We start from the raw sequence: 22,186 nt of genomic DNA, 5'->3' as shown, positions 1-22,186 counted from the left end.
GGTGGAATGCTGCCCTGGCTGGGGGGCAGGGCTGGAGGAGAGTGAGTTAGTTCCTGTCTGGAAAACAGGGGAGAAGGAGCTGGGGAGGGGGCTGGGACTCCCCCATCTCAAGGGGGCACTGAGGCCTCTTAGCCCCAGTTCCTGTAACCAGATTACATCTGTGCTGTGCTATATCCTGGAGAAGCAATAAACTCCCTCCATTCTACTGGCTGGTGGAGTCTGTTCGTGCCATTCCAGGGGTGCAGGAGACGGGGGACCCCCAACGCGCCGTCACACTGGTGTCAGGAGTGGAATGCACTGCACCCTGTGGATGGAGCTTCCAGCGGCGAGCGACAAGGCGCCGTAGAAGCAAGAGCCCTGGAGCCAGGCATGCTGGAATCAGAGCGAAGCGGTTCCTGGTAATCGTGGGGCGCTGCAGCACTAGACTGGTGAGTCTGCACCGAGGGGACCAGCAGGCAGATGGCCTACACCCGACTCTTGAAGGCAGAGCTGGTGAAGCTGTGCAGAGAGAGGGGCTTGCCTGTGCAGAAAGCAACCAAGGCCCAGCTGATTGCCCAATTAGAAGAAAATGACTAGCCACGGGGCCAGGATCTTGTCCCCAGGGGAAGCAGCCAGACCCCTCCTGAGAGCGTGTCAGGCTCTAAGAGGGGAAGGAGCGCTGGAACCCACCGGAGAGATGAGACAGCTTCCCCCCGGAAGCCTGCAAGCCGTAGCCCATCTAGGGCAGGGGCCAGCCGAGCAGAGCTGCGGCGGCTGGAGATCCAGCTGCGGATGAAGGAATTGGAGGTAGAAGATCGAGAGAGGGACCGCCAGGACCGAGAGAAGGAGCGCCAAGATCGAGAGAAGGAGCGCCAAGATCGAGAGAGGCAGCGACAGCATGAGTTGGCCATGGCAGAGCGGAGAACCAGCGGGGTCCCGGCTACACTGAATGCGGATGGGCCCCAGGGTCCCGGGGCTGCCAGGCGCTTGGAGAGGCTCACGGTGGCCCAATTGAAGGACATGGGCGACATAGACGGGTTCCTCAGCTCCTTTGAGAGGGCTTGTGAACTGTAACGGGTCCCCCCAGCTGACTGGCTACAGGAGCTCGTCCCCGCACTGAGCCAGGAGGTGGCCGGAGTGCTCGGTCAGCTGGAGGACCTACAGCCAGGGGATTACAACCGAGTCAAGGAGGCCCTGCTGCACAAGTTCGGGCTGACCCCCGAGATGTACAGGAAGAAGTTCCGGGGGGTACAGAAAGGACCACGGGAGACCAATGTGGACCTGGCCTCCCGCCTGGCGCAATACAGCCGCAAGTGGGTGTCTGGAGTCGGAGCCCAGACCACAGAGGAGCTGCTTAAGCTGGTTATGATGGAGCAGCTCTATGAAGCGTGCCCACCCAAACTGAGGCTGTGGCTCAAGGACCGGAGACCAGAGAACCCCCAGGAGGCCGGGAGACTGGAGGATGAGTTCACGGAGAGCCGGTCCGGGTGTGAACGGGAGTCCCGGAGAGAAAGAGAATTGCGCAGAGACCGGTTCTCAGCTGAGCGACGGAGAGAGGCACCTCTGAGGCGAGCCCCAGGGACCAGGACCAGTCATCGGTGACCTAGAAAACCAGCCAGGACCCAGGCAGAGCCGACCCGAATGGGCCCACAGAACCTAACTTGCCATCGCTGTGGGCAACGAGGCTACAAGAGGGCTCAATGCACCAGGCGCAAGAACAGGTCCCATGACCTGGGACTTTCCAGGGTTAACTGGCTGGGGCGGGAGGAAGGGCAGGCTGCCCCAGAGGCAGGGGCTGGCCGGCAAACCTCAGCTCAGAGTGGGGGGAAGGATGCTCGGTGCACCTCCCCTGGGAAGTCTGACCCTCGGGAGGCGGATTTCTCCGTGCACCAGGTGGGGGCAGGGAGGCCCCTGCGGAGGGACTGCCTCGTACCCCTGGAGATGGATGGTAGGAAGGTGACGGGTTTCTGGGACACGGGGGCGGAGGTGACGCAGGCCCGACCCGACATAGTGGCCCCAGACCGTATGCTACCCGACACTCAGCTGACACTGAGGGGCATAGGCGGCACCCCCTTTAAGGTACCCGTAGCCAGGGTGCATCTGAAGTGGGAGGCCAAGGAGGGCCCCAAGGAAGTGGGGGTGCACCCGCACTTGCCCACCGAGGTGCTGATGGGGAGTGACCTGGAGGAGTGGCCAGACAAACCCCACAGGACGCTGGTCACCACCCGTAGCCAGAGCAAGCGAGGGGCTGGTGACCCGGAACTCGAGGAGGTCCCCCAACAGGGGGCCCAGGGCCCCGTCCCAGCAGACCTAGAGTTGGACTTAGGCAGTGGGGGAAACCATGGCCCTGTCCCAGCCCCAGCTGCTGAATTCCAGGCTGAGGTGCAGGCGGATCCCTCTCTGGAGGCCCTGAGGGATCTGGGTGCAGCTCAAACCCTAGGAGGAGATTGCCAGAAGTTCCGGTGGGAAAGGGGATTTCTGTACCGGGAATGGCTTCCCCCCAGGAAGGTAGGGGCGTGGGGGCTCCAGCGGCAGCTGGTGGTCCCCCAAAGGTATCGCCGCAAGCTGCTACACCTGGCCCATGACATCCCGTCCGGCTGAGGCTGCTCCAAAACTTCTACTGGCTGGGGATGTTTGCAGCTGTCCAGCGGTACTGCCGGTCCTGCGACTCCTGCCAGCGAGTGGGGAAGGCCCAAGACAGGAGGAAAGCTGCGTTGAGACCCCTGCCCATCATAGAGGAGCCTTTCCAGAAGGTGGCGATGGATATTGTGGGGCCCTTTAACAGAGCGACCCGGACGGGGAAGAAATACATCCTGGTGGTGGTGGACTTTGCCACCCGCTACCCCGAGGCCGTGGCCCTGCCCTCCATCGAGGCAGATGCCCTGCTGACCATTTTCAGGGATCCAACTTCATGTCGGCCCTGCTCCGGTGCTTGTGGGAGAAGAGTGGGGTGCAACACACCTGGGCCTCGGCGTATCACCCCCAGACCAACGGGTTGGCGGAGCGGTTCAATGGGACTCTGAAGCAGATGCTACGGACCTTTATGCACAAACACCCGCAGGACTGGGACAAGTACCTACCACACCTGCTGTTTGCGTACAGGGAAGTGCCCTAGGAGTCCACGGGGTTCTCGCCGTTCGAGCTGCTATATGGGAGGCGAGTGAGGGGCCCCCTGGACTTACTGAGAGACGAGTGGGAGGGGAAGGTCTCCCCGGAGGGTGAGCCGGTCGTGGATTACGTCCTGACGTTCCGGGAAAGACTCGCCGAGCTCATGGGCCTGGCCAGAGAGAACCTGAGCAGGGCCCAGAGGAAGCAGAAGGTCTGGTACGACAGCAATGCACGGGCCCGCACCTACGCTACCGGGGACCAGGTGATGGTCCTGATCCCCGTGAGGAAGAACAAGCTGCAAGCCGCCTGGGACGGCCCCTTCAAGGTGATTAAGCAGCTGAACGAGGTGAACTACGTGGTGGAGCTGACGGGCCGGACACGCGGCCAGCAGGTATATCATGTTAACATGATGAAGCCGTACTGGGACAGGGAGAACTCGGTGCTGGCCGTGTGTAAGCCCTGGGAGGAGCTGGGGGAGGATCCCCTGGTGGGCCTGTTCCCTGGGACCGGAGAGGACTCTTTACTGGAGTCAATTTCCCTCTCGGACCAGCTCACCCCGGCCCAGCAGGCCGAGATCCGAGAGGTACTGCGCTCCCACCAGCAGCTGTTCCCCGACAAGCCTGGTCTCACCAGCCTGGCTGTCCACTGGGTGCAGACGGGCACTCACCCCCCGGTGTGCTGCTCCCCATTCAGGGTCACGGGGAAGACAGCCCAGGACCTGGAGAGAGAGGTCCAGGACATGTTGGCCCTGGGGGTGATCCAGCCGTCCTCCAGCCCCTAGGCCTCTCCGGTGGTGCTTGTTCCCAAGAAGGACGGGTCGATCCGGTTCTGTGTGGACTACCGGAAGCTCAATGCCATCACTGTGTCCGATGCCTACCCGATGCCAAGGCCCGACGAGCTCCTGGACAAGCTGGGGGGAGCTGGTTACCTCACGACCCTGGACCTCACCAAGGCTCTACTGGCAGGTGCCGCTAGACCAGGAGGCCAGACTGAAATCGGCTTTCATCACGCCACTGGGGCTCTATGAGTTCCTGGTCCTGCCCTTCGGCCTCAAAGGGGCGCCGGCCACGTTCCAGCGCCTGGTGGACCAGCTGCTGTGGGGAATGGAGAACTGTGCCCTAGCGTACATCGATGATACCTGCATCTCCAGCCAGGCCTGGGAGGACCACGTGGCCCAGGTCAGCCAGGTACTGGATCGGCTGAGGGAGGCTGGGCTGACCGTAAATGCTGGGAAGTGCAAGGTTGGAATGGCCGAAGTGTCCTACCTGGGCCATAAGGTGGGGAGCGGCTGCTTGAAGCCAGAGCCGGCCAAAGTGGAGGCCATCCGAGACTGGCCTGTGCCCCAGACCAAGAAGCTGGTCCAGGCTTTCTTTGGGATGGCGGGTGTGATGGCACGTTGGGGGTCCCCCGTCTCCTGCACCCCCGAAATGGCACAAACAGACTCCACCAGCCAGTAGAATAGGGGTGGTTTATTGCTTCCCCAGTACACAGCACAGCACAGATGTCATCAGGTTACAAGGCAGGCCTAGGATGCCTCAGCCCCCCTTGATATGAGGGGTCTCGGCTTCTAAACCCCCCAGCCTTTGCTGAGGCTGTTTCCTCCATGCTCCCAGACAGAAAACTAACTCACTCTCCTCCAGCCCTGCCCCCCAGCCAGGGCAGCATCCCCCTTCCTTTGTTTCTCTCCATGGGGAGTGGCTGGTCAGACAGGTTGAGACCCTTTGCATAATGACTCATCCTGTTTTGCTGGGCCGTGTTCCCAACTGCAGCCAGTGGGGGTTACCCCAGAGCCAGCAGCATAGAAACCAGCCAGGTACCCCCACTACATCACAGCGGGGTACTACCGGAGGTTTGTACCCAACTTCAGCTCCATCGCTGCCCCGATCACAGAGCTGTGCAGGAAGGGGAGGCCCGACAGGGTGGTCTGGACGGAGCAGTGCGGGGGGCTCCTGTGCACTGAAGGAAGCCCTGGCCAAGGCCCCAGTGTTGGTAAACCCAGACTTCGACAAGCCCTTTATCGTGTTTACTGACGCCTCGGACACCGGGCTGGGGGCGGTGCTGATGCAGGCGGACGAGAAAGGGGAACGTCACCCCATCGTGTACCTGAGCAGGAAGCTGCTGCCCCGGGAGCGGAGCTACGCGACCGTGGAGAGGGACGCCTGGCCATGGTGTGGGCCCTGCAAAAGCTGCAGCCGTACCTGTTTGGCCGGCGTTTCACGGTGTAACCGACTCCTGCCCCCTGACCCAGCTGCACCAGATGAAGGGGACCAACACCAAGCTGCTGCGGTGGAGCCTGCTCCTGCAGGACTACGACATGGAAGTGACCCACGTCAAGGGAAGCGCCAACATCATCGCCGACGCGCTGTCCTGTAGCGAGGGGCCCGAACTTCCCCAGGTCACGAGCGGAGTGACCCTGCTCAGTTCGCTCTCGGAGGGGGGAGAACTGTGACGTAGTGGGGGTACTTGCTGGGCTGTGGTGACCCCTGCTGTCTGGAGCACGGCCCAGCAGGGAAGGGGGGAGTCATTATGCAAAGGTGGCTCCAAACTGGTCGGACCAGCCACCCCCCATGGGGAGAAACAAAGGAAGGTGGATGCTGCCCTGGCTGGGGGCAGGGCTGGAGGAGAGTGGGTTAGTTCCTGTCTGGAAAACAGGGGAGAAGGAGCTGGGGAGGGGGCTGGGACTCCCCCATCTCAAGGGGGCACTGAGGCCTCTTAGCCCCAGTTCCTGTAACCAGATTACATCTGTGCTGTGCTATATCCTGGAGAAGCAATAAACTACCTCCATTCTACTGGCTGGTGGAGTCTGTTCGTGCCATTTCGAGGTGCAGGAGACGGGGGACCCCAACGCGTCGTCACAGCCCTGCACCCCACGGCAGCTGGGTGGGCCCGGCCGGGGGCGAGACAGAGCGAGCCCTGCACCCCACGGCGGCTGGGTGGGCATGTGCCATGGAGGGGTGAATGGGCACGGGCCGGGGGCAGGGACTGGTGAATGTTACCAGTGCCCCCCAGGGCGGGCACACTGGGCAAGTTACTGAGCGGTCAGGCTCCCCCTCAGGGGTGTGACCCCCCCCCGAGTGCAGCATGGTGCAGGGCTGTACAGTGCCTCCTCCCCCCCAAGACCATTTCACGGAGGCACCTTCACCTGCAGCGCCAGAGGAAACCTGCGCATGGCTCCTTCCCCAGTGAACGCCCCACACATGTCGGGGCAGGCCTGAGCCCCCCACACGGGAAGGGGAGGAGCCGTGATGTTACGGCAGGTTGTGACATAGTGGGGGGGAACTTGCTGGTTTCTATGGGTCTGTGGTAACCCCACTGGCTGCCGCCGGTACCACAGCCCAGAAGGACAGGGATGGGGCATTATGCAAAGGGATCTCTCAACCCCGACCAGCTACCCCCCATGGAGAGGGACAAAGGAAGGTGAATGCTGCCCTGGCCGGGGGGCAGGGCTGGAGGAGAGGGAGTTAGTTTCTGTCTGGGAGCATGGAGGAGGCAGCCTCAGCAACAGGCTGGGGGGTTTAGAAGCCGAGACCCCCCCCCATATCAAGGGGGGCTGAGGCATCCTAGGCCTGCCCTGTAACCTGATGACATCTGTGCTGTCTGTGTACTGGGGAAGCAATAACCCACCCCTATTCTACTGGCTGGTGGAGTCTGTTCGGGGGTGCAGGAGACGGGGGACCCCCAACGCGTCGTCACACAGGTCAATCAGTGCGGAGCCCACTGGGGCGTTTGCCCCCCGGGCTGAGCCACGCAGGCCAGGGAGGGGTCGAGTGAACACCGGGGTCAGGCTGGGGCTGGGCTGGGGCCGTACTGGGGCCACGCTGAGGTTGCACTGGGGCCATGCTGGGACCGTACTGGGGCTGTGCTGGGACCGTACTGGGGCCATGTTGAGGCTGTACTGGGGCCATGCTGGGGCCATGTTGAGGCTGTACTGGGGCCATGCTGGGACCATGCTGGGACCGTACTGGGGCCATGCTGGGACTGTACTGGGGCCGTGCTGGGGCCGTACTGGGGCCACGCTGAGGCTGCACTGGGGCAACGCTGAGGCCGTGCTGGGGCAGTACTGGGGCCGTGCTGGGGCCACGCTGAGGCCGTGCTGGGGCCGTACTGGGGCCATGCTGGGGCCGCACTGGGGCCATGCTGGGACTGTACTGGGGCTGTGCTGGGGCCATACTGGGGCCACGCTGAGGCTGCACTGGGGCAACGCTGAGGCCGTGCTGGGGCAGTACTGGGGCCATGCTGGGACTGTACTGGGGCCGTGCTGGGGCCGTACTGGGGCCACGCTGAGGCTGCACTGGGGCAACGCTGAGGCCGTGCTGGGGCAGTACTGGGGCCGTGCTGGGGCCACGCTGAGGCCATGCTGAGGCCGTACTGGGGCCATGCTGGGGCCGCACTGGGGCCATGCTGGGACTGTACTGGGGCTGTGCTGGGGCCATACTGGGGCTGTGCTGGGGCCGTACTGGGTCCGTACTGGGGCTGCACTGGGGCCACGCTGAGGCCGTGCTGGGGCCATGCTGGGGTCGTGAGTCACGTTATTGAATTTTCAAGGGAGCAGACAGGTCACTGCTGCGCCCATAGGGGGGCATTTGCCCCAAAGTCTGTACAAAGTGGCCATGTGAGGTGTCAAAGGAAAGCTCACGCCCTACTGATTCTAGACATGCTGCTCATGTACCTGTGTGAGGTCTGAGTGCGGAGTTCTGGATATGGGCCCTGTGCTTGTGCTGTAACAGCTCTCTGCCTGACACAGAGCAATGGGCCTGCACGGCCTGCTGTAGGGAGGGGCTGTCCAGTCAGTGACTGTGCGAACTAGCCCGGCCCCAGGGACACTGGCTCTCGGAGGGGCCCCTGCACACCTGAGGGAGGCGTCTGGGACCCTGCAGACCGGACTGGGCAAAATGGCGGCTGGCATGGGACACAGACCGGTCACTTGATCATGTGACCAGCTCCAGGTTGGGAGATAAAAGGGATATAAAGCACCAGGAGGCGTCTCCGTCTCGGCTGTAATCTCGCTCCTGATCCCATGTGCAGCCTTGCGGGGGCAGCGAGCGGGAAGGAGGCCGACCCGCCCTGGCACAGGATGGGCACCAGAGACTGCTAAGCCGGCAGCTTGTAGCATCTCTGCTGAGAGCCTGCGTCCAGAACTGGGTGCCTGGTGCGTGCGACGGATTCGCCTTCACAGCCTCAGTCCCGCCTTCCCTCTCTCTCGTTAATAACCCCTCAGGGGGTGGATGCTAAAGGACGGGCCCAGCGTGATCTCGTGGGGAAGATCCAGCGTGGGAACTGACCGGGGATCTGGGGCTGGTTCCTTGGGACCCGGAGAACCCGTCCGGGTAGGTGGGACTGGGTTCTAGAACCCCCCCTGTCAGGCCCGGGGCTGGGGGGGCACAGGGAGAGCTGGGGTGTGTGAGGGGAGGTGGGGGATGGGTTATAACCTCTCCCCTGTGTAAGGGGGGCTGGGGGGCACAGGGAGCACTGGGGTGTCTGAGGGGAGGTGGGGGATGGGTTATAACCTCTCCCCTGTGTAAGGGGGGCTGGGGGGGCACAGGGAGCACTGGGGTGTGTGAGGGGAGGTGGGGGATGGGTTATAACCTCTCCCCTGTGTAAGGGGGGCTGGGGGGCACAGGGAGCACTGGGGTGTCTGAGGGGAGGTGGGGGATGGGTTAGAACCTCTCCCCTGTGTAAGGGGGGGCTGGGGGGCACAGGGAGCACTGGGGTGTGTGAGGGGAGGTGGGGGATGGGTTATCACCTCTCCCCTGTGTAAGGGGGGCTGGGGGGCACAGGGAGCACTGGGGTGTCTGAGGGGAGGTGGGCGGATGGGTTATAACCTCTCCCCTGTGTAAGGGGGGCTGGGGGGGCACAGGGAGCACTGGGGTGTCTGAGGGGAGGTGGGGGATGGGTTATAACCTCTCCCCTGTGTAAGGGCGGGCTGGGGGGGCACAGGGAGCACTGGGGTGTCTGAGGGGAGGTGGGGGATGGGTTATAACCTCTCCCCTGTGTGAGGTGGGGCTGGGGGGGCACAGGGAGCACTGGGGTGTCTGAGGGGAGGTGGCGGATGGGTTATAAGCTCTCCCCTGTGTAAGGTGGGGTTGGGGGGGCACAGGGAGCACTGGGGTGTCTGAGGGCAGGTGGGGGATGGGTTATAACCTCTCCCCTGTGTGAGGTGGGGCTGGGGGGGCACAGGGAGCACTGGGGTGTCTGAGGGGAGGTGGGGGATGGGTTATAACCTCTCCCCTGTGTAAGGGGGACTGGGGGGGCACAGGGAGCACTGGGGTGTCTGAGGGGAGGTGGCGGATGGGTTATAAGCTCTCCCCTGTGTAAGGTGGGGTTGGGGGGGCACAGGGAGCACTGGGGTGTCTGAGGGCAGGTGGGGGATGGGTTATAACCTCTCCCCTGTGTGAGGGGGGCTGGGGGGCACAGGGAGCACTGGGGTGTCTGGGGGGAGGTGGGGGATGGGTTATACCCTTTCACCCGCTGCCTGGGAGCAGGGCACAGAGTGGACCTGGGGCCACCTGGCCTGCCAGTGTGGGGGGCTGGTGAGGCTGCCACGACAGACACACCCCTGGGCCGCACTGCCTGCGTTCTGGGCTCTGCCTGCCTGGGCTCAGTTACCAGGCTCAGGGTCACTCCGGCTCCCAGCCGGGCCTGCTTCCCCTGCGTCGGAGCCCACCCCCTGCCCTACCTCACGCAGGCGCTGCTGGGCGCTCTGCAGCCGGTACTGCCGGTCCAGGGCCCGGAGCCACAGCTGCTGCCAGCGGTGCAGGAGGGGGCTCTGGGGCTCCGGGTCGACAAGAGGCGCCTGGGGAGCAGACCGGGGGGGTCTCGCAGCGCTGCGTCGCCCTGCAACTGCCAAGAGATGGGCCTCAGCACCAGGGCGGATCCAGGGGGCTGGGGCATCCCGGGGGGACATGAGAAGGTCTTGGTGGATCCAGGGGACGTGAGAGGGGCTGGGTGGATCCAGGGGGGTGGGGGCAGATCCAGGGGGGTGGTGAGAGGGGCTGAGGGAATCCAGGGGGGTGGGGGCAGATCCAGGGGGTGGTTAGAGGGGCTGGGGGGATCCAGGGGGCGGTGAGGGAGGCTGGGGGGATCCAGGGGGGTGGGGGCAGATCCAGGGGGGTGGGGGCAGATTCAGGGGGCGTGAGAGGGGCTGGGTGGATCCAGGGGGGTGGGGGCAGATCCAGGGGTGTGTGAGAGGGGCTGAGGGAATCCAGGGGGCTGGGGGGATCCAGGGGTGTGTGAGAGGGGCTGGGTGGATCCAGAGGGGTGGGGGCAGATCCAGGGGGGTGGTGAGAGAGGCTGGGTGGACCCAGGGGGGTGGGGGCAGATTCAGGGGGCGTGAGAGGGGCTGGGTCGATTCATGGGTGTGGGGGTAGATCCAGGGGGTGGTGAGGGAGGCTGGGGCGATCCAGGGGGGTGGGGGCAGATCTAGGGGGCAGGGAAGGAGGCTGGGCGGATCCAGGAGGCGGATCCAGGAGGCTGGGAGTGGATCCTGGAGGCTGGGGGCAGATCCAGGGGGCTGGGGGCAGATCCAGGGGGGCAGGGGCAGATCCAGGGGTGGTGGTGAGAGAGGCTGGGGGGATCCAGGGGGGTGGGGGCAGATCCAGGGGGCAGTGAGGGAGGCTGGGCAGATCCAGGGGGCGGTGAGGGAGGCTGGGGGGATCTTGGGGGGTGGGGGCAGATCTAGGGGGCGGTGAGGGAGGCTGGGCGGATCCAGGGGGTGGTGAGGGAGGCTGGGGGGATCCAGGGGGGTGGGGGCAGATCCAGGGGGCAGTGAGGGAGGCTGGGGGGATCCAGGGGGGTGGGGGTAGATCCAGGGGGCAGTGAGGGAGGCTGGGGGGATCTTGGGGGTGGGGGCAGATCCAGGGGGCGGTGAGGGAGGCTGGGGGGATCTTGGGGGGTGGGGGCAGATCCAGGGGGCAGTGAGGGAGGCTGGGCGGATCCAGGGGGCGGATCCAGGAGGCTGGGGGCGGATCCAGGGGGCGGTGAGGGAGGCTGGGGGGATCTTGGGGGGTGGGGGCAGATCCAGGGGGCAGTGAGGGAGGCTGGGCGGATCCAGGGGGCGGTGAGGGAGGCTGGGCGGATCCAGGAGGCGGTGAGGGAGGCTGGGGGGATCTTGGGGGTGGGGGCGGATCCAGGGGGCGGTGAGGGAGGCTGGGCGGATCCAGGGGGCGGTGAGGGAGGCTGGGGGGATCTTGGGGGTGGGGGCAGATCCAGGGGGCGGTGAGGGAGGCTGGGGGGATCTTGGGGGGTGGGGGCAGATCCAGGGGGTGGTGAGGGAGGCTGGGCGGATCCAGGAGGCTGGGGGCGGATCCAGGGGGCGGTGAGGGAGGCTGGGGGGATCTTGGGGGGTGGGGGCAGATCCAGGGGGCGGTGAGGGAGGCTGGGCGGATCCAGGGGGCGGTGAGGGAGGCTGGGCGGATCCAGGGGGCGGTGAGGGAGGCTGGGGGGATCTTGGGGGTGGGGGCAGATCCAGGGGGCGGTGAGGGAGGCTGGGGGGATCTTGGGGGTGGGGGCAGATCCAGGGGGCGGTGAGGGAGGCTGGGCAGATCCAGGGGGCGGTGAGGGAGGCTGGGCAGATCCAGGGGGTGGTGAGGGAGGCTGGGCGGATCCAGGAGGCTGGGGGCGGATCCAGGGGGCGGTGAGGGAGGCTGGGCGGATCCAGGGGGCGGTGAGGGAGGCTGGGGGGATCTTGGGGGGTGGGGGCAGATCTAGGGGGCAGTGAGGGAGGCTGGGGGGATCCAGGGGGGTGGGGGCAGATCCAGGGGGTGGTGAGGGAGGCTGGGCGGATCCAGGAGGCTGGGGGCGGATCCAGGGGGCGGTGAGGGAGGCTGGGGGGATCTTGGGGGGTGGGGGCAGATCCAGGGGGCGGTGAGGGAGGCTGGGCGGATCCAGGGGGCGGTGAGGGAGGCTGGGCGGATCCAGGGGGCGGTGAGGGAGGCTGGGGGGATCTTGGGGGGTGGGGGCAGATCTAGGGGGCGGTGAGGGAGGCTGGGGGGATCCAGGGGGGTGGGGGCAGATCTAGGGGGCGGTGAGGGAGGCTGGGGGGATCCAGGGGGGTGGGGGCAGATCTAGGGGGCGGTGAGGGAGGCTGGGGGGATCCAGGGGGGTGGGGGCAGATCTAGGGGGCGGTGAGGGAGGCTGGGCGGATCCAGGGGGCCTACCGGGGCAGGGGCAGGAGGTGGGTGCGCTTACCTGCAGCCAGCCTGCGGGTGGCTGGCATGCCCAGTGCAGAGGGCAGCTTGCGCTGGCAGCTCTTGGTGACCTTCTCCACGTCCGGCTGCTTGTGGTTCAGCTCCTCCATGAACTCCTGGGCAGGAGGAAGCCATGAGGGGTCAGGGCCCAGGCTGCTCCCAGCCCAGTCCCCATGGTGCACACGCCCCACCCGGGGGCTGGAGGGCATGGCCCCGTAGAAAGCAGGGTGGCCAGGGCTAGGGCGAACCCTGGGGATGCTGCCTGGGAGCAGGCTGGCTGCTGGGGCAGGCAGAACTGAACCTGGGCTCTTGGCCCAGGAGCCCGACCAGCCAGCTGGCTCCCAGCTCAGGGCGCAGAGCGACCCCTCTCTGGGGGGTGTCAGGGTGTGACGTAGGGGGGGACCTGGCTGGTTTCTATGCTGCTGGCTCTGGTGTGACGTAGGGGGGGACCTGGCTGGTTTCTATGCTGCTGGCTCTGGTGTGACGTAGTGGGGGACCTGGCTGGTTTCTATGCTGCTGGCTCTGGTGTGATGTAGGGGGGGTACCTGGCTGGTTTCTATGCTGCTGGCTCTGGGGGAACCCCCACTGGCTGCCGTGGGTACCAGGACCCAGCAAAACAGGATGAGTCATTATGCAAAGGGATCTCTCAACCTGTCTGACCAGCCACCCCCCATGGAGAGGGACAAAGGAAGGGGGATGCTGCCCTGGCTGGGGGGCAGGGCTGGAGGAGAGGGAGTTAGTTTCTGTCTGGGAGCATGGAGGAAGCAGCCTCAGCAAAGGCTGGGGGGTTTAGAACCGAGACCCCTGCCCCAGCTCAAGGGGGGCTGAGGCATCCCAGGCCTGCCCTGGAACCAGATTCCATCTGTGCTGTGCTGTATCCTGGAGAAGCAATAACCCACCTCTATTCTACTGGCTGGTGGAGTCTGTTCGTGCCATTTCGGGGGTGCAGGAGATGGGGAACCCCCAAAGCGCCGTCACACAGGGCCAGGCTGGGACAGTGTCCCCCCCCCCCCAGCAGGAGTGCGGGTCACACTCTCACACCCTGCCCCCAACGGGCCATAAAGCAGCCGCTTCAAAGAACATCGCTGCTGAGCTGACCTGAGGCCGAGCGGGGCTGGGAGAGGGACAGAGGCAGCGATGTGCTGGCTGGGGAGAGGGGGCAGCAGGGAGGATGGCGGGGGAAGAGGAGGGAGCAGCCGAAGAGGAAGGCTGGCAGAGGGGGATTGCAGAGGAGGGGTGGGGCAGAGGTGGTGGCAGAAGAAGGCTGGCACAGGGGAATGGGGGGGGCTGGTAGACAGGGGAATGGCAGAGGGGTTGGGGACGGCAGAGGGGGGCCAGTGGAGGGGGCCAGAGACAGCAGAGAGGGGACAGCAGAGGGGGGACGGCAGAGGGGGCCGGGGCAGCAGAGGGGGGACGGCAGAGGGGGGATGGTGGAGGGGGCCAGAGACAGCAGAGAGGGGACAGCAGAGGGGGGACGGCAGAGGGGGCCGGGGCAGCAGAGGGGGGACGGCAGAGGGGGGATGGTGGAGGGGGCCAGAGACAGCAGAGAGGGGACAGCAGAGGGGGGACGGCAGAGGGGGCCGGGGCAGCAGAGGGAGGATGGCAGAGGGGGGCCAGTGGAGGGGGCCAGAGACAGCAGAGAGGGGACAGCAGAGGGGGGACGGCAGAGGGGGCCGGGGCAGCAGAGGGAGGATGGCAGAGGGGGGCCAGTGGAGGGGGCCAGAGACAGCAGAGAGGGGAAAGCAGAGGGGGCCAGGAGTGGCAGAGGGGGGCATGGTGGAGGGAGTTGGGGACAGCAGATGAAGGCAGAGGAGGGATGGCAGGAGGCCAGAGATGGCAGAGGGGAGACAGCAGAGGTGGCTGGAGACGGCAGAAGTGGACGGCAGAAGGGGGCGGGGATGGAAGAGGGGGGGATGGTGGAGGGGGCCGGGTGCGTCAGAGGGGGGGATGGCGGAGGGGGCCGGGTGCGTCAGAGGGTGGATGGCGGAGGGGGCCGGGAACGGCAGAGGGGGGGATGGCGGAGAGGGCCGGGTGCGTCAGAGGGTGGATGGCGGAGAGGGCCGGGTGCGTCAGAGGGGGGATGGAGGAGGGGGCCGGGAACGGCAGAGGGGGGGATGGTGGAGAGGGCCGGGCACGTCAGAGGGGGGGATGGTGGAGGGGGCCGGGTGCGTCAGAGGGTGGATGGCGGAGGGGGCCGGGCGCGTCAGAGGGGGGGATGGCGGAGAGGGCCGGGTGCGTCAGAGGGTGGATGGCGGAGGGGGCCGGGTGCGTCAGAGGGTGGATGGCGGAGGGGGCCGGGTGCGTCAGAGGGGGGATGGAGGAGGGGGCCGGGAACGGCAGAGGGGGGGATGGCGGAGAGGGCCGGGTGCGTCAGAGGGTGGATGGCGGAGGGGGCCGGGTGCGTCAGAGGGGGGATGGAGGAGGGGGCCGGGAACGGCAGAGGGGGGGATGGCGGAGAGGGCCGGGTGCGTCAGAGGGGGGATGGCGGAGGGGGCCGGGAACGGCAGAGGGGGGGATGGCGGAGGGGGCCGGGAACGGCAGAGGGGGGGATGGTGGAGAGGGCCGGGCACGTCAGAGGGGGGGATGGTGGAGGGGGCCGGGTGCGTCAGAGGGTGGATGGCGGAGGGGGCCGGGCGCGTCAGAGGGGGGGATGGCGGAGAGGGCCGGGTGCGTCAGAGGGTGGATGGCGGAGGGGGCCGGGTGCGTCAGAGGGTGGATGGCGGAGGGGGCCGGGTGCGTCAGAGGGGGGATGGAGGAGGGGGCCGGGAACGGCAGAGGGGGGGATGGCGGAGAGGGCCGGGTGCGTCAGAGGGTGGATGGCGGAGGGGGCCGGGTGCGTCAGAGGGGGGATGGAGGAGGGGGCCGGGAACGGCAGAGGGGGGGATGGCGGAGAGGGCCGGGTGCGTCAGAGGGGGGATGGCGGAGGGGGCCGGGAACGGCAGAGGGGGGGATGGCGGAGGGGGCCGGGTGCGTCAGAGGGTGGATGGCGGAGGGGGCCGGGCGCGTCAGAGGGGGGGATGGCGGAGAGGGCCGGGTGCGTCAGAGGGTGGATGGCGGAGGGGGCCGGGTGCGTCAGAGGGTGGATGGCGGAGGGGGCCGGGCACGTCAGAGGGGGGGATGGTGGAGGGGGCCGGGCGCGTCAGAGGGTGGATGGTGGAGGGGGCCGGGAACGGCAGAGCGGGGGATGGCGGAGAGGCCGTGGGTGGCACAGGGGGGATGGTGGAAGGAGCCGAGGACGGCAGAGGGGGGATGGCGGAGGGGGGGATGGCAGAGGGGGCCAGGAACGGCAGAGGGGGGGATGGCGGAGGGGGCCGGGAACGGCAGGGGGGATGGTGGAGGGGGCCGGGCGCGTCAGAGGGTGGATGGCGGAGGGGGCCGGGAACGGCAGAGGGGGGGATGGCGGAGAGGGCCGGGCGCATCAGAGGGTGGATGGCGGAGGGGGCCGGGAACGGCAGAGGGGGGGATGGTGGAGGGGGCCAGGTGCGTCAGAGGGTGGATGGCGGAGGGGGCCGGGAACGGCAGAGGGGGGGATGGTGGAGGGGGCCGGGCGCTTCAGAGGGTGGATGGCGGAGGGGGCCAGGGGCGTCAGAGAGGGGATGGCAGAGAGGGGATGGCAGAGAGGCCGGGGATGGCGGGGGGGGAAGGCGGAGGGGGTCAGGGGCGCCAGAGGGGGGATGGGGGAGGGGGCCGGGAGCGGCAGAGGGGGGGGATGGTGGAGGGGACCGGGAACGGCAGAGGGGGGGATGGCGGAGGGGGCCGGGAACGGCAGGGGGGGATGGTGGAGGGGGCCGGGCGCGTCAGAGGGTGGATGGTGGATGCCGTCGGGAAGACAGAGGAGGGGATGGCGGAGGGGACCGGGAGCGGCAGAGAGGTGATGGCATAGAGGCCGGGGATGGCGGGGGGGGATGGCGGAGGGGGTCAGGGGCGCCAGAGGGGGGATGGAGGAGGGGGCCGGGAGCGCCAGAGGGGGGATGGAGGAGGGGGCCGGGAGCGGCAGAGGGGGAGATGGCGGAGGGGGCCGGGAGCGGCAGAGGGGGGGATGGCAGAGGGGTGATGGCATAGAGGCCGGGGATGGCAGGGGGGGATGGCGGAGGGGGCCGGGGCGGCAGGGGGAGCAGGGAGGAAGAGGGGGAACGGCAGAGGGGGCGGGCCCAGAGAAGGGGGCGGGGACAGCAGAGAGGGTAGGGACAGCAGGAGGGGATGGCAGAGGGGGGGATGGCGGAGGGGGCCGGGGCGGCAGGGGGAGCAGGGAGGAAGAGGGGGAACGGCAGAGGGGGCGGGCCCAGAGAAGGGGGCGGGGACAGCAGAGAGGGTGGGACAGCAGGAGGGGATGGCAGAGGGGGCTGGGGTCAGCGGCGGGGGCAGGGACGGAGGAGGGGGCGGGGACAGCAGAGGCGGTGGCTCGGGGGCGGAACCGGCCGCAACCCCAGTACCGTGTGCTGGGAGCTGAGCTCCTCCAGCTGCTGGGCGTCCTCGGGCAGCGTCTCCTGGTCCCTCAGGCTCAGCGACTCTTCGGCAGCTGCGATCCAGTCGACGAGCCGGCCCATCTCCTCCCGCTCTGCGGCCAGCCTGGCTTTCTGGGCCTGCAGCCGCTCCCCCTGCTGCTGGGCCCAGCTCAGCACCTGCGCACATGGCAGTGATGGGAGGCGACGGGGAGCACGTATGGCACAAACAGGCCTGCGGGCGCAGGGCATGGGGCACTCAGGGACCCAGAGCAGGGCCCACGGGCACAGGGTGACACGCTGCAGCACTGGGGCCCATAAGGCTCTTTGTCGCTGCCATGCTGTGTCCTGGGGCCATTTGGCTGCCTCATGGCCAGGGCTGCGACAGGCTCAGGTAGGGGGCCTGGCAGGCTCGGACGTGGGTGGGCACCACTCAGGTTCCTCCCCTTGTGCTGAAGGGAGACACAGCAGCAGGCCTCCTCTGCCACCCACCAGCCCCTGGGCGCTCTGCCAGACAGACCATGCTGGGGTGGCCCCTGGGTCCAAGGGAAACACAACAGCAGGCCTGCTCTGCCACCCACCAGCCACCCTGCCAGTGCAGCCCCTGCCGCTCTCCCAGACAGACCCTCAGCACAGACTACAAGGTCGTAGCGAAAGCCATCTCGCTGCAACTGCGGTCCCTGCGGGGGGACGTGATCCACCCCGACCAGACCTACACTGTCCCGGGCTGTAGCATCTTCGATAAGCTGTACTTAGGCCGGGATCTCTTGGAGCTTGGGTGTAGGGACAATCTGCTGTTCGCCCTCCTGTCCCTGGACCAGGAGAAGGCGTTCGACAGGGTGGACCACGGGGATCTCCTGGGCACTCTGCAGGCCTTCGGCTTCGGCTTTTCTCTGGGTGCCGCACACCCTCGCCGAGTGTTTGGTCAGGCTCAGCTGGACCCTGACTGAGCCAGTTATCTTTGGGTGCGGAGTACGTCAGGGGTATCTGCTGTCAGGCCAGCTGTACGCTCTGGCGATCGAACCCTTCCTCTGTCTCCTCCGTCAGAGGTTGACAAGGTTGGTGCTCCGAGAGCCAGGGCTGCGGCATCACGTTATTGGATTTTAAGGCAAGCAGACACATCTCTGCTGCGCCCATCGGGGTGTTTGCCCCAAAATCTGCACAAAGGGGCCATGAGAGGTGTCAAATGGAAGCTTCTCTTCTACTGATTCTGTGTCTGCTACTCATGTGATGTCTGTCTGGGGGGCTATGGACATGGGCTCTGGGCTGGTGCGGTGGGTGTCTGCCTGACACAGAGCAATGGGCCTGCACGGCCTGCTGTAGGGAGGGGCTGTCCAGTCAGTGACTGCGAACTAGCACGGCCCCACGGACACTGGCTCTCGGAGAGGCCGATTCACACCTGAGGGAGGCGTCTGGAAACATGCGAACCAGCCAGGGCGTAATGGCGGCTGACATGTGAAACACAGACAGGTCACTTGAGCATATGACCTGCTCCAGCTTGGGAGACACCAGGAATGAATATAAAATGCCATGAGGTGGACTCCATCTTGCCTCCAATCTCGCTCCTGATCCCATGTGCAGCCTTGCGGGGGCAGCGAGCGGGAAGGAGGCCGACCCGCCCTGGCACAGGATGGGCACCAGAGACTGCTAAGCCGGCAGCTTGTAGCATCTCTGCTGAGAGCCTGCGTCCAGAGCTGGGTGCCTGGTGCGTGCGACGGATTCGCCTTCACAGCCTCAGTCCCGCCTTCCCTCTCTCTTGTTAATAACCCTTTAGGTTGTAGATGCCAAAGGACTGGCCCAGCGTGATCTTGTGGGTAAAAATCTAAAGAATAAATTGACCAGGGAGTTGTGGCGGGTTCTTTGGGACCAGGAGAACCCATTTGGGGTAGGTCAGGTTGGGTGTGTGTGTAAGGCCCGGGGCTGATTGTGACACAGGGAGAGCTGGGGTGTCCGAGGGGTTTTGCTCATGAGGTTACTTGCTGGCCGGACTGGCAGCTGAAGCGCTCGGTATGACCGATTTGTGGCCTGTTTGGAGAGGTCTCCAGTCGGGGGCTGTGAGGAGCCCTGGGTTTCAGCAATTCGCCCTGAGCGGACGCCCTCAGTGGTGCCCAGACCCGGCCTGGTCCACCACATGCAGCTGGTCCTGTTGGCATATGCCAATGACGTGCTCCTCGTGATCCAGGACCCAGGTGAACTGGTCAGATGGAGGCCTGCCAAGCCGTCTACTTGGCGGCCTCCTCCGCCCAGGTCAACTGGGTCGAGAGCTCGGGCCTGGTGGTCGGGGACGGGTGGCAGGCAGGCTCCCTCCCACCCACACTTCAAGCCATCAGGTGGAGCACGGGTCTGCTGCTCTATCTGGGCATCTTTCTATCCACCATGCATCCCTCCCCGCTGGAGAACAGGAAGGGTTTGGAGGCCAGGGTGGGTGAGCGGCTACAGAGATGGGGAAGACTGCTCCAGTTTCTCTCCCTGCGGGAGGGCTGGTGCTGAACCAACTGGTCCTGTACATGCTCTGGCACCAGCTCAACACCCTGCGCCCAGCCCCAGTGTCCTGGCCAAGCTCCAGAGGCCAGCCCTGGAGCTCTCCTGGTCAGAACTGCGCTGGGTCTCCGCAGGGGTGTGCTGCTTACCGGGAGCTCGCATTCGGGATGTCACTGAGAGGCTTAGCAAGCTGATCAAACCTTCAGATCGCTACCCCTTCCTGCTTCTCCATGTAGGAACGAATGATACGGCCAAGAATGACCTTGAGCGGGTTGCTGCGGATTATGTAGCACTGGGAAGAAGGATCCAAGACTTTGGAGCGCAAGTGGTGTTCTCGTCCATCCTCCCTGTTGAAGGGAAAGGACTGGGCAGGGATCGTCGAATTGAGGACGTAAATGCGTGGTTGTGCAGGTGGTGTCGCAGAGAGGGCTTTGGTTTCTTCGACCATGGGACTCTGTTCCGGGCGGAAGGATTGTTAGGAAGAGATGGGATCCACCTAACGAAGAGAGGAAGGAGCATCTTCGCGGGCAGGCTTGCGAACCTAGTGAGGAGGGCTTTAAACTAGGTTCGTCGGGGGACGGTGACCAAAACCCTGAGGGGAGTGGGAAAGTCAGATACCGGGAAGAAATGCATAGAGCAAGGAGCGAGAAAGGAGGACCCCTGTTTCGAATGGAGAAGATAGTGCAATCAACTGGTTACCTGAAGTGTTTGTACACTAATGCAAGAAGCCTGGGCAACAAGCAGGAAGAACTGGAGGCCCTGGCCCAGGCCAAGAAATATGATTTAATTGGGATAACAGAGACTTGGTGGGATGACTCGCATGACTGGAGTGCTGTCATGGAAGGGTATAGATTGTTCAGGAAGAATAGGCAGGGGAGAAAAGGAGGAGGAGTTGCACTATATGTAAGAGAGCACTATGATTGCTCTGAACTCCAGTATAAAGAGGGAGAAAAACTTGTTGAAAGTCTATGGGTCAGGTTTAAAGGAGCAAACAGCAGTGATGTTGTGGTTGGTGTCTGCTACAGGCCACCGAACCAGGTGGATGAGGTAGATGAGGCTTTCTTCGAACAACTGAGCGAAGCTTCCAGATCGCAGGCCCTGGTTCTCATGGGGGACTTTAATCACCCTGACATCTGTTGGGAAACCAATACGGCAGGACACAGGCAATCCAGGAAGTTTTTGGAGAATGTTGGGGATAACTTCTTGGTACAAGTGCTGAAGGATCCGACCAGGGGTCGTGCACAGCTTGACCTTCTGCTCACAAACAGGGAGGAACTAATAGGGGACGTAGAGGTGGGTGACAACCTGGGAAGCAGTGATCATGAGATGGTAGATTTCAGGATCCTGACCAAAGGAAGGAAAGAGAGTAGTAAAATACACACCTTGGACTTCAAAAAAGCAGACTTTGACTCCCTCAGAGATCTGATGGAAAGAATCCCCTGGGATGTTAACATGAAGGGGAAAGGAGTCCAGGACAGCTGGCAGTATTTTAAAGAAGCCTTATTGAAGGCACAGAAAGAAACCATCCCGACACGTAGCAAGAGAGGCAAACCTGGTAGGAGACCGGATTGGCTTACAGGGGAAATCCTTGGTGTACTTAAGCACAAAAAGGAAGCTTACAGAAAGTGGAAACTTGGACAAATGACTAGGGAGGAGCTTAAATGTATAGTTCGAGAATGTCGGGGGGTTATCAGGAAGGCGAAAGCGCAAATGGAGTTGCGACTGGCTAAGGATGTGAAGGATAACAAGAAAGGTTTCTACAGGCATGTCAACAAGAAGAAGGTGATCAGAGAGGGTGTGCAGTCCCTAATGGATGAAGGAGGTAACCTAGTGACAGAGGATGTGGGGAAAGCTGAAGTACTCAATGCTTTCTTTGCCTCTGTATTCACGGACAAGGTCGGCTCCTGGACTTCTGTGCTAAGCGACGCAAGATGGGAAGAAGATGGACAGCCCTTGGTGGGTAAAGAACAGGTTAGGAACTATTTAGAAAAACTAAACGTACACAAATCCATGGGTCCAGACTTAATGCACCCAAGGGTACTGAAGGAGTTGGCAAATGTCATTGAGGAGCCTTTGGCCATTATCTTTGAAAAGTCGTGGAGATCGGGCGAAATCCCAGATGATTGGAAAAAGGCAAATGTAGTGCCCATCTTCAAAAAAGGGAAGAAGGACGATCCAGGGAACTATAGGCCGGTCAGTCTTACCTCGGTTCCTGGAAAAATCATGGAAGGGATCATAAAGGAATCCATTTTGAGACACTTGAATGAGAGGAAAGTGATCAGGAATAGTCAGCATGGATTCACAAAGGGCAAGTCGTGCTTGACCAATCTGATTAGCTTCTATGATGAGGTAACTGGCTCAGTGGACATGGGAAAGTCAGTGGATGTTATATACCTTGACTTTAGCAAGGCTTTTGATACGGTCTCCCACAATATTCTTGCCAGCAAGTTAAGGGAATGCGGATTGGATAAATGGACGGTAAGATGGATAGAAAGATGGCTAGAAGGCCGGGCCCAGCGGGTAGTGATCAACGGTTCGATGTCAGGATGGCGGTCGGTTTCTAGTGGAGTGCCCCAAGGTTCGGTTCTAGGACCGGTTTTGTTCAATATCTTTATTAATGACCTGGATGAGGGGATAGATTGCACCCTCAGCAAGTTTGCAGATGACACTAAGCTAGGGGGAGAGGTAGATACGCTTAAGGGCAGAGAGAGGGTCCAGAGTGACTTGGACAAATTGGAGGATTGGGCCACTAGAAATCTCATGAGATTCAACAAAGACAAGTGTAGAGTCCTGCACTTGGGACGGAAGAATCCCAAGCATAGTTACAGGCTGGGGACCAACCAGTTAAGTAGTAGTTCTGCAGAAAAGGACCTGGGGGTTACAGTGGATGAGAAGCTAGATATGAGTCAACAGTGTGCCCTTGTAGCCAAGAAGGCTAATGGCATATTAGGATGCATTAAGAGGAGCATTGCCAGCAGATCCAGAGATGTC

The 22,186-nt window shown here is 64.1% G+C and overlaps 1 protein-coding gene across 4 annotated transcripts in view; it reads right to left on the bottom strand.

Annotated features, from left to right (window-relative positions):
- LOC142825942 (microtubule-actin cross-linking factor 1, isoforms 6/7-like) overlaps positions 1–22,186 on the bottom strand; it is a 186,953-nt gene that overhangs the window by 22,063 nt on the left and 142,704 nt on the right. For all 4 annotated transcript variants that reach the window (XM_075918189.1, XM_075918188.1, XM_075918187.1 and 1 more), the window contains 3 exons: positions 16,706–16,894; positions 12,274–12,388; positions 9,764–9,927 (listed from right to left, as the gene is read on the bottom strand). In XM_075918189.1, the coding sequence (XP_075774304.1) occupies positions 9,764–9,927; positions 12,274–12,388; positions 16,706–16,894 (468 nt within the window). The remainder of the gene's footprint in view (positions 1–9,763; positions 9,928–12,273; positions 12,389–16,705; positions 16,895–22,186) is intronic.

The sequence above is a fragment of the Pelodiscus sinensis genome, unplaced genomic scaffold, assembly GCF_049634645.1.
Source record: "Pelodiscus sinensis isolate JC-2024 unplaced genomic scaffold, ASM4963464v1 ctg119, whole genome shotgun sequence".
NCBI lineage: Eukaryota > Metazoa > Chordata > Testudines > Trionychidae > Pelodiscus > Pelodiscus sinensis.
The sequence above is the reverse complement of the archived record's forward strand: the minus strand, read 5'-3'. Positions and strand labels throughout refer to the sequence as shown.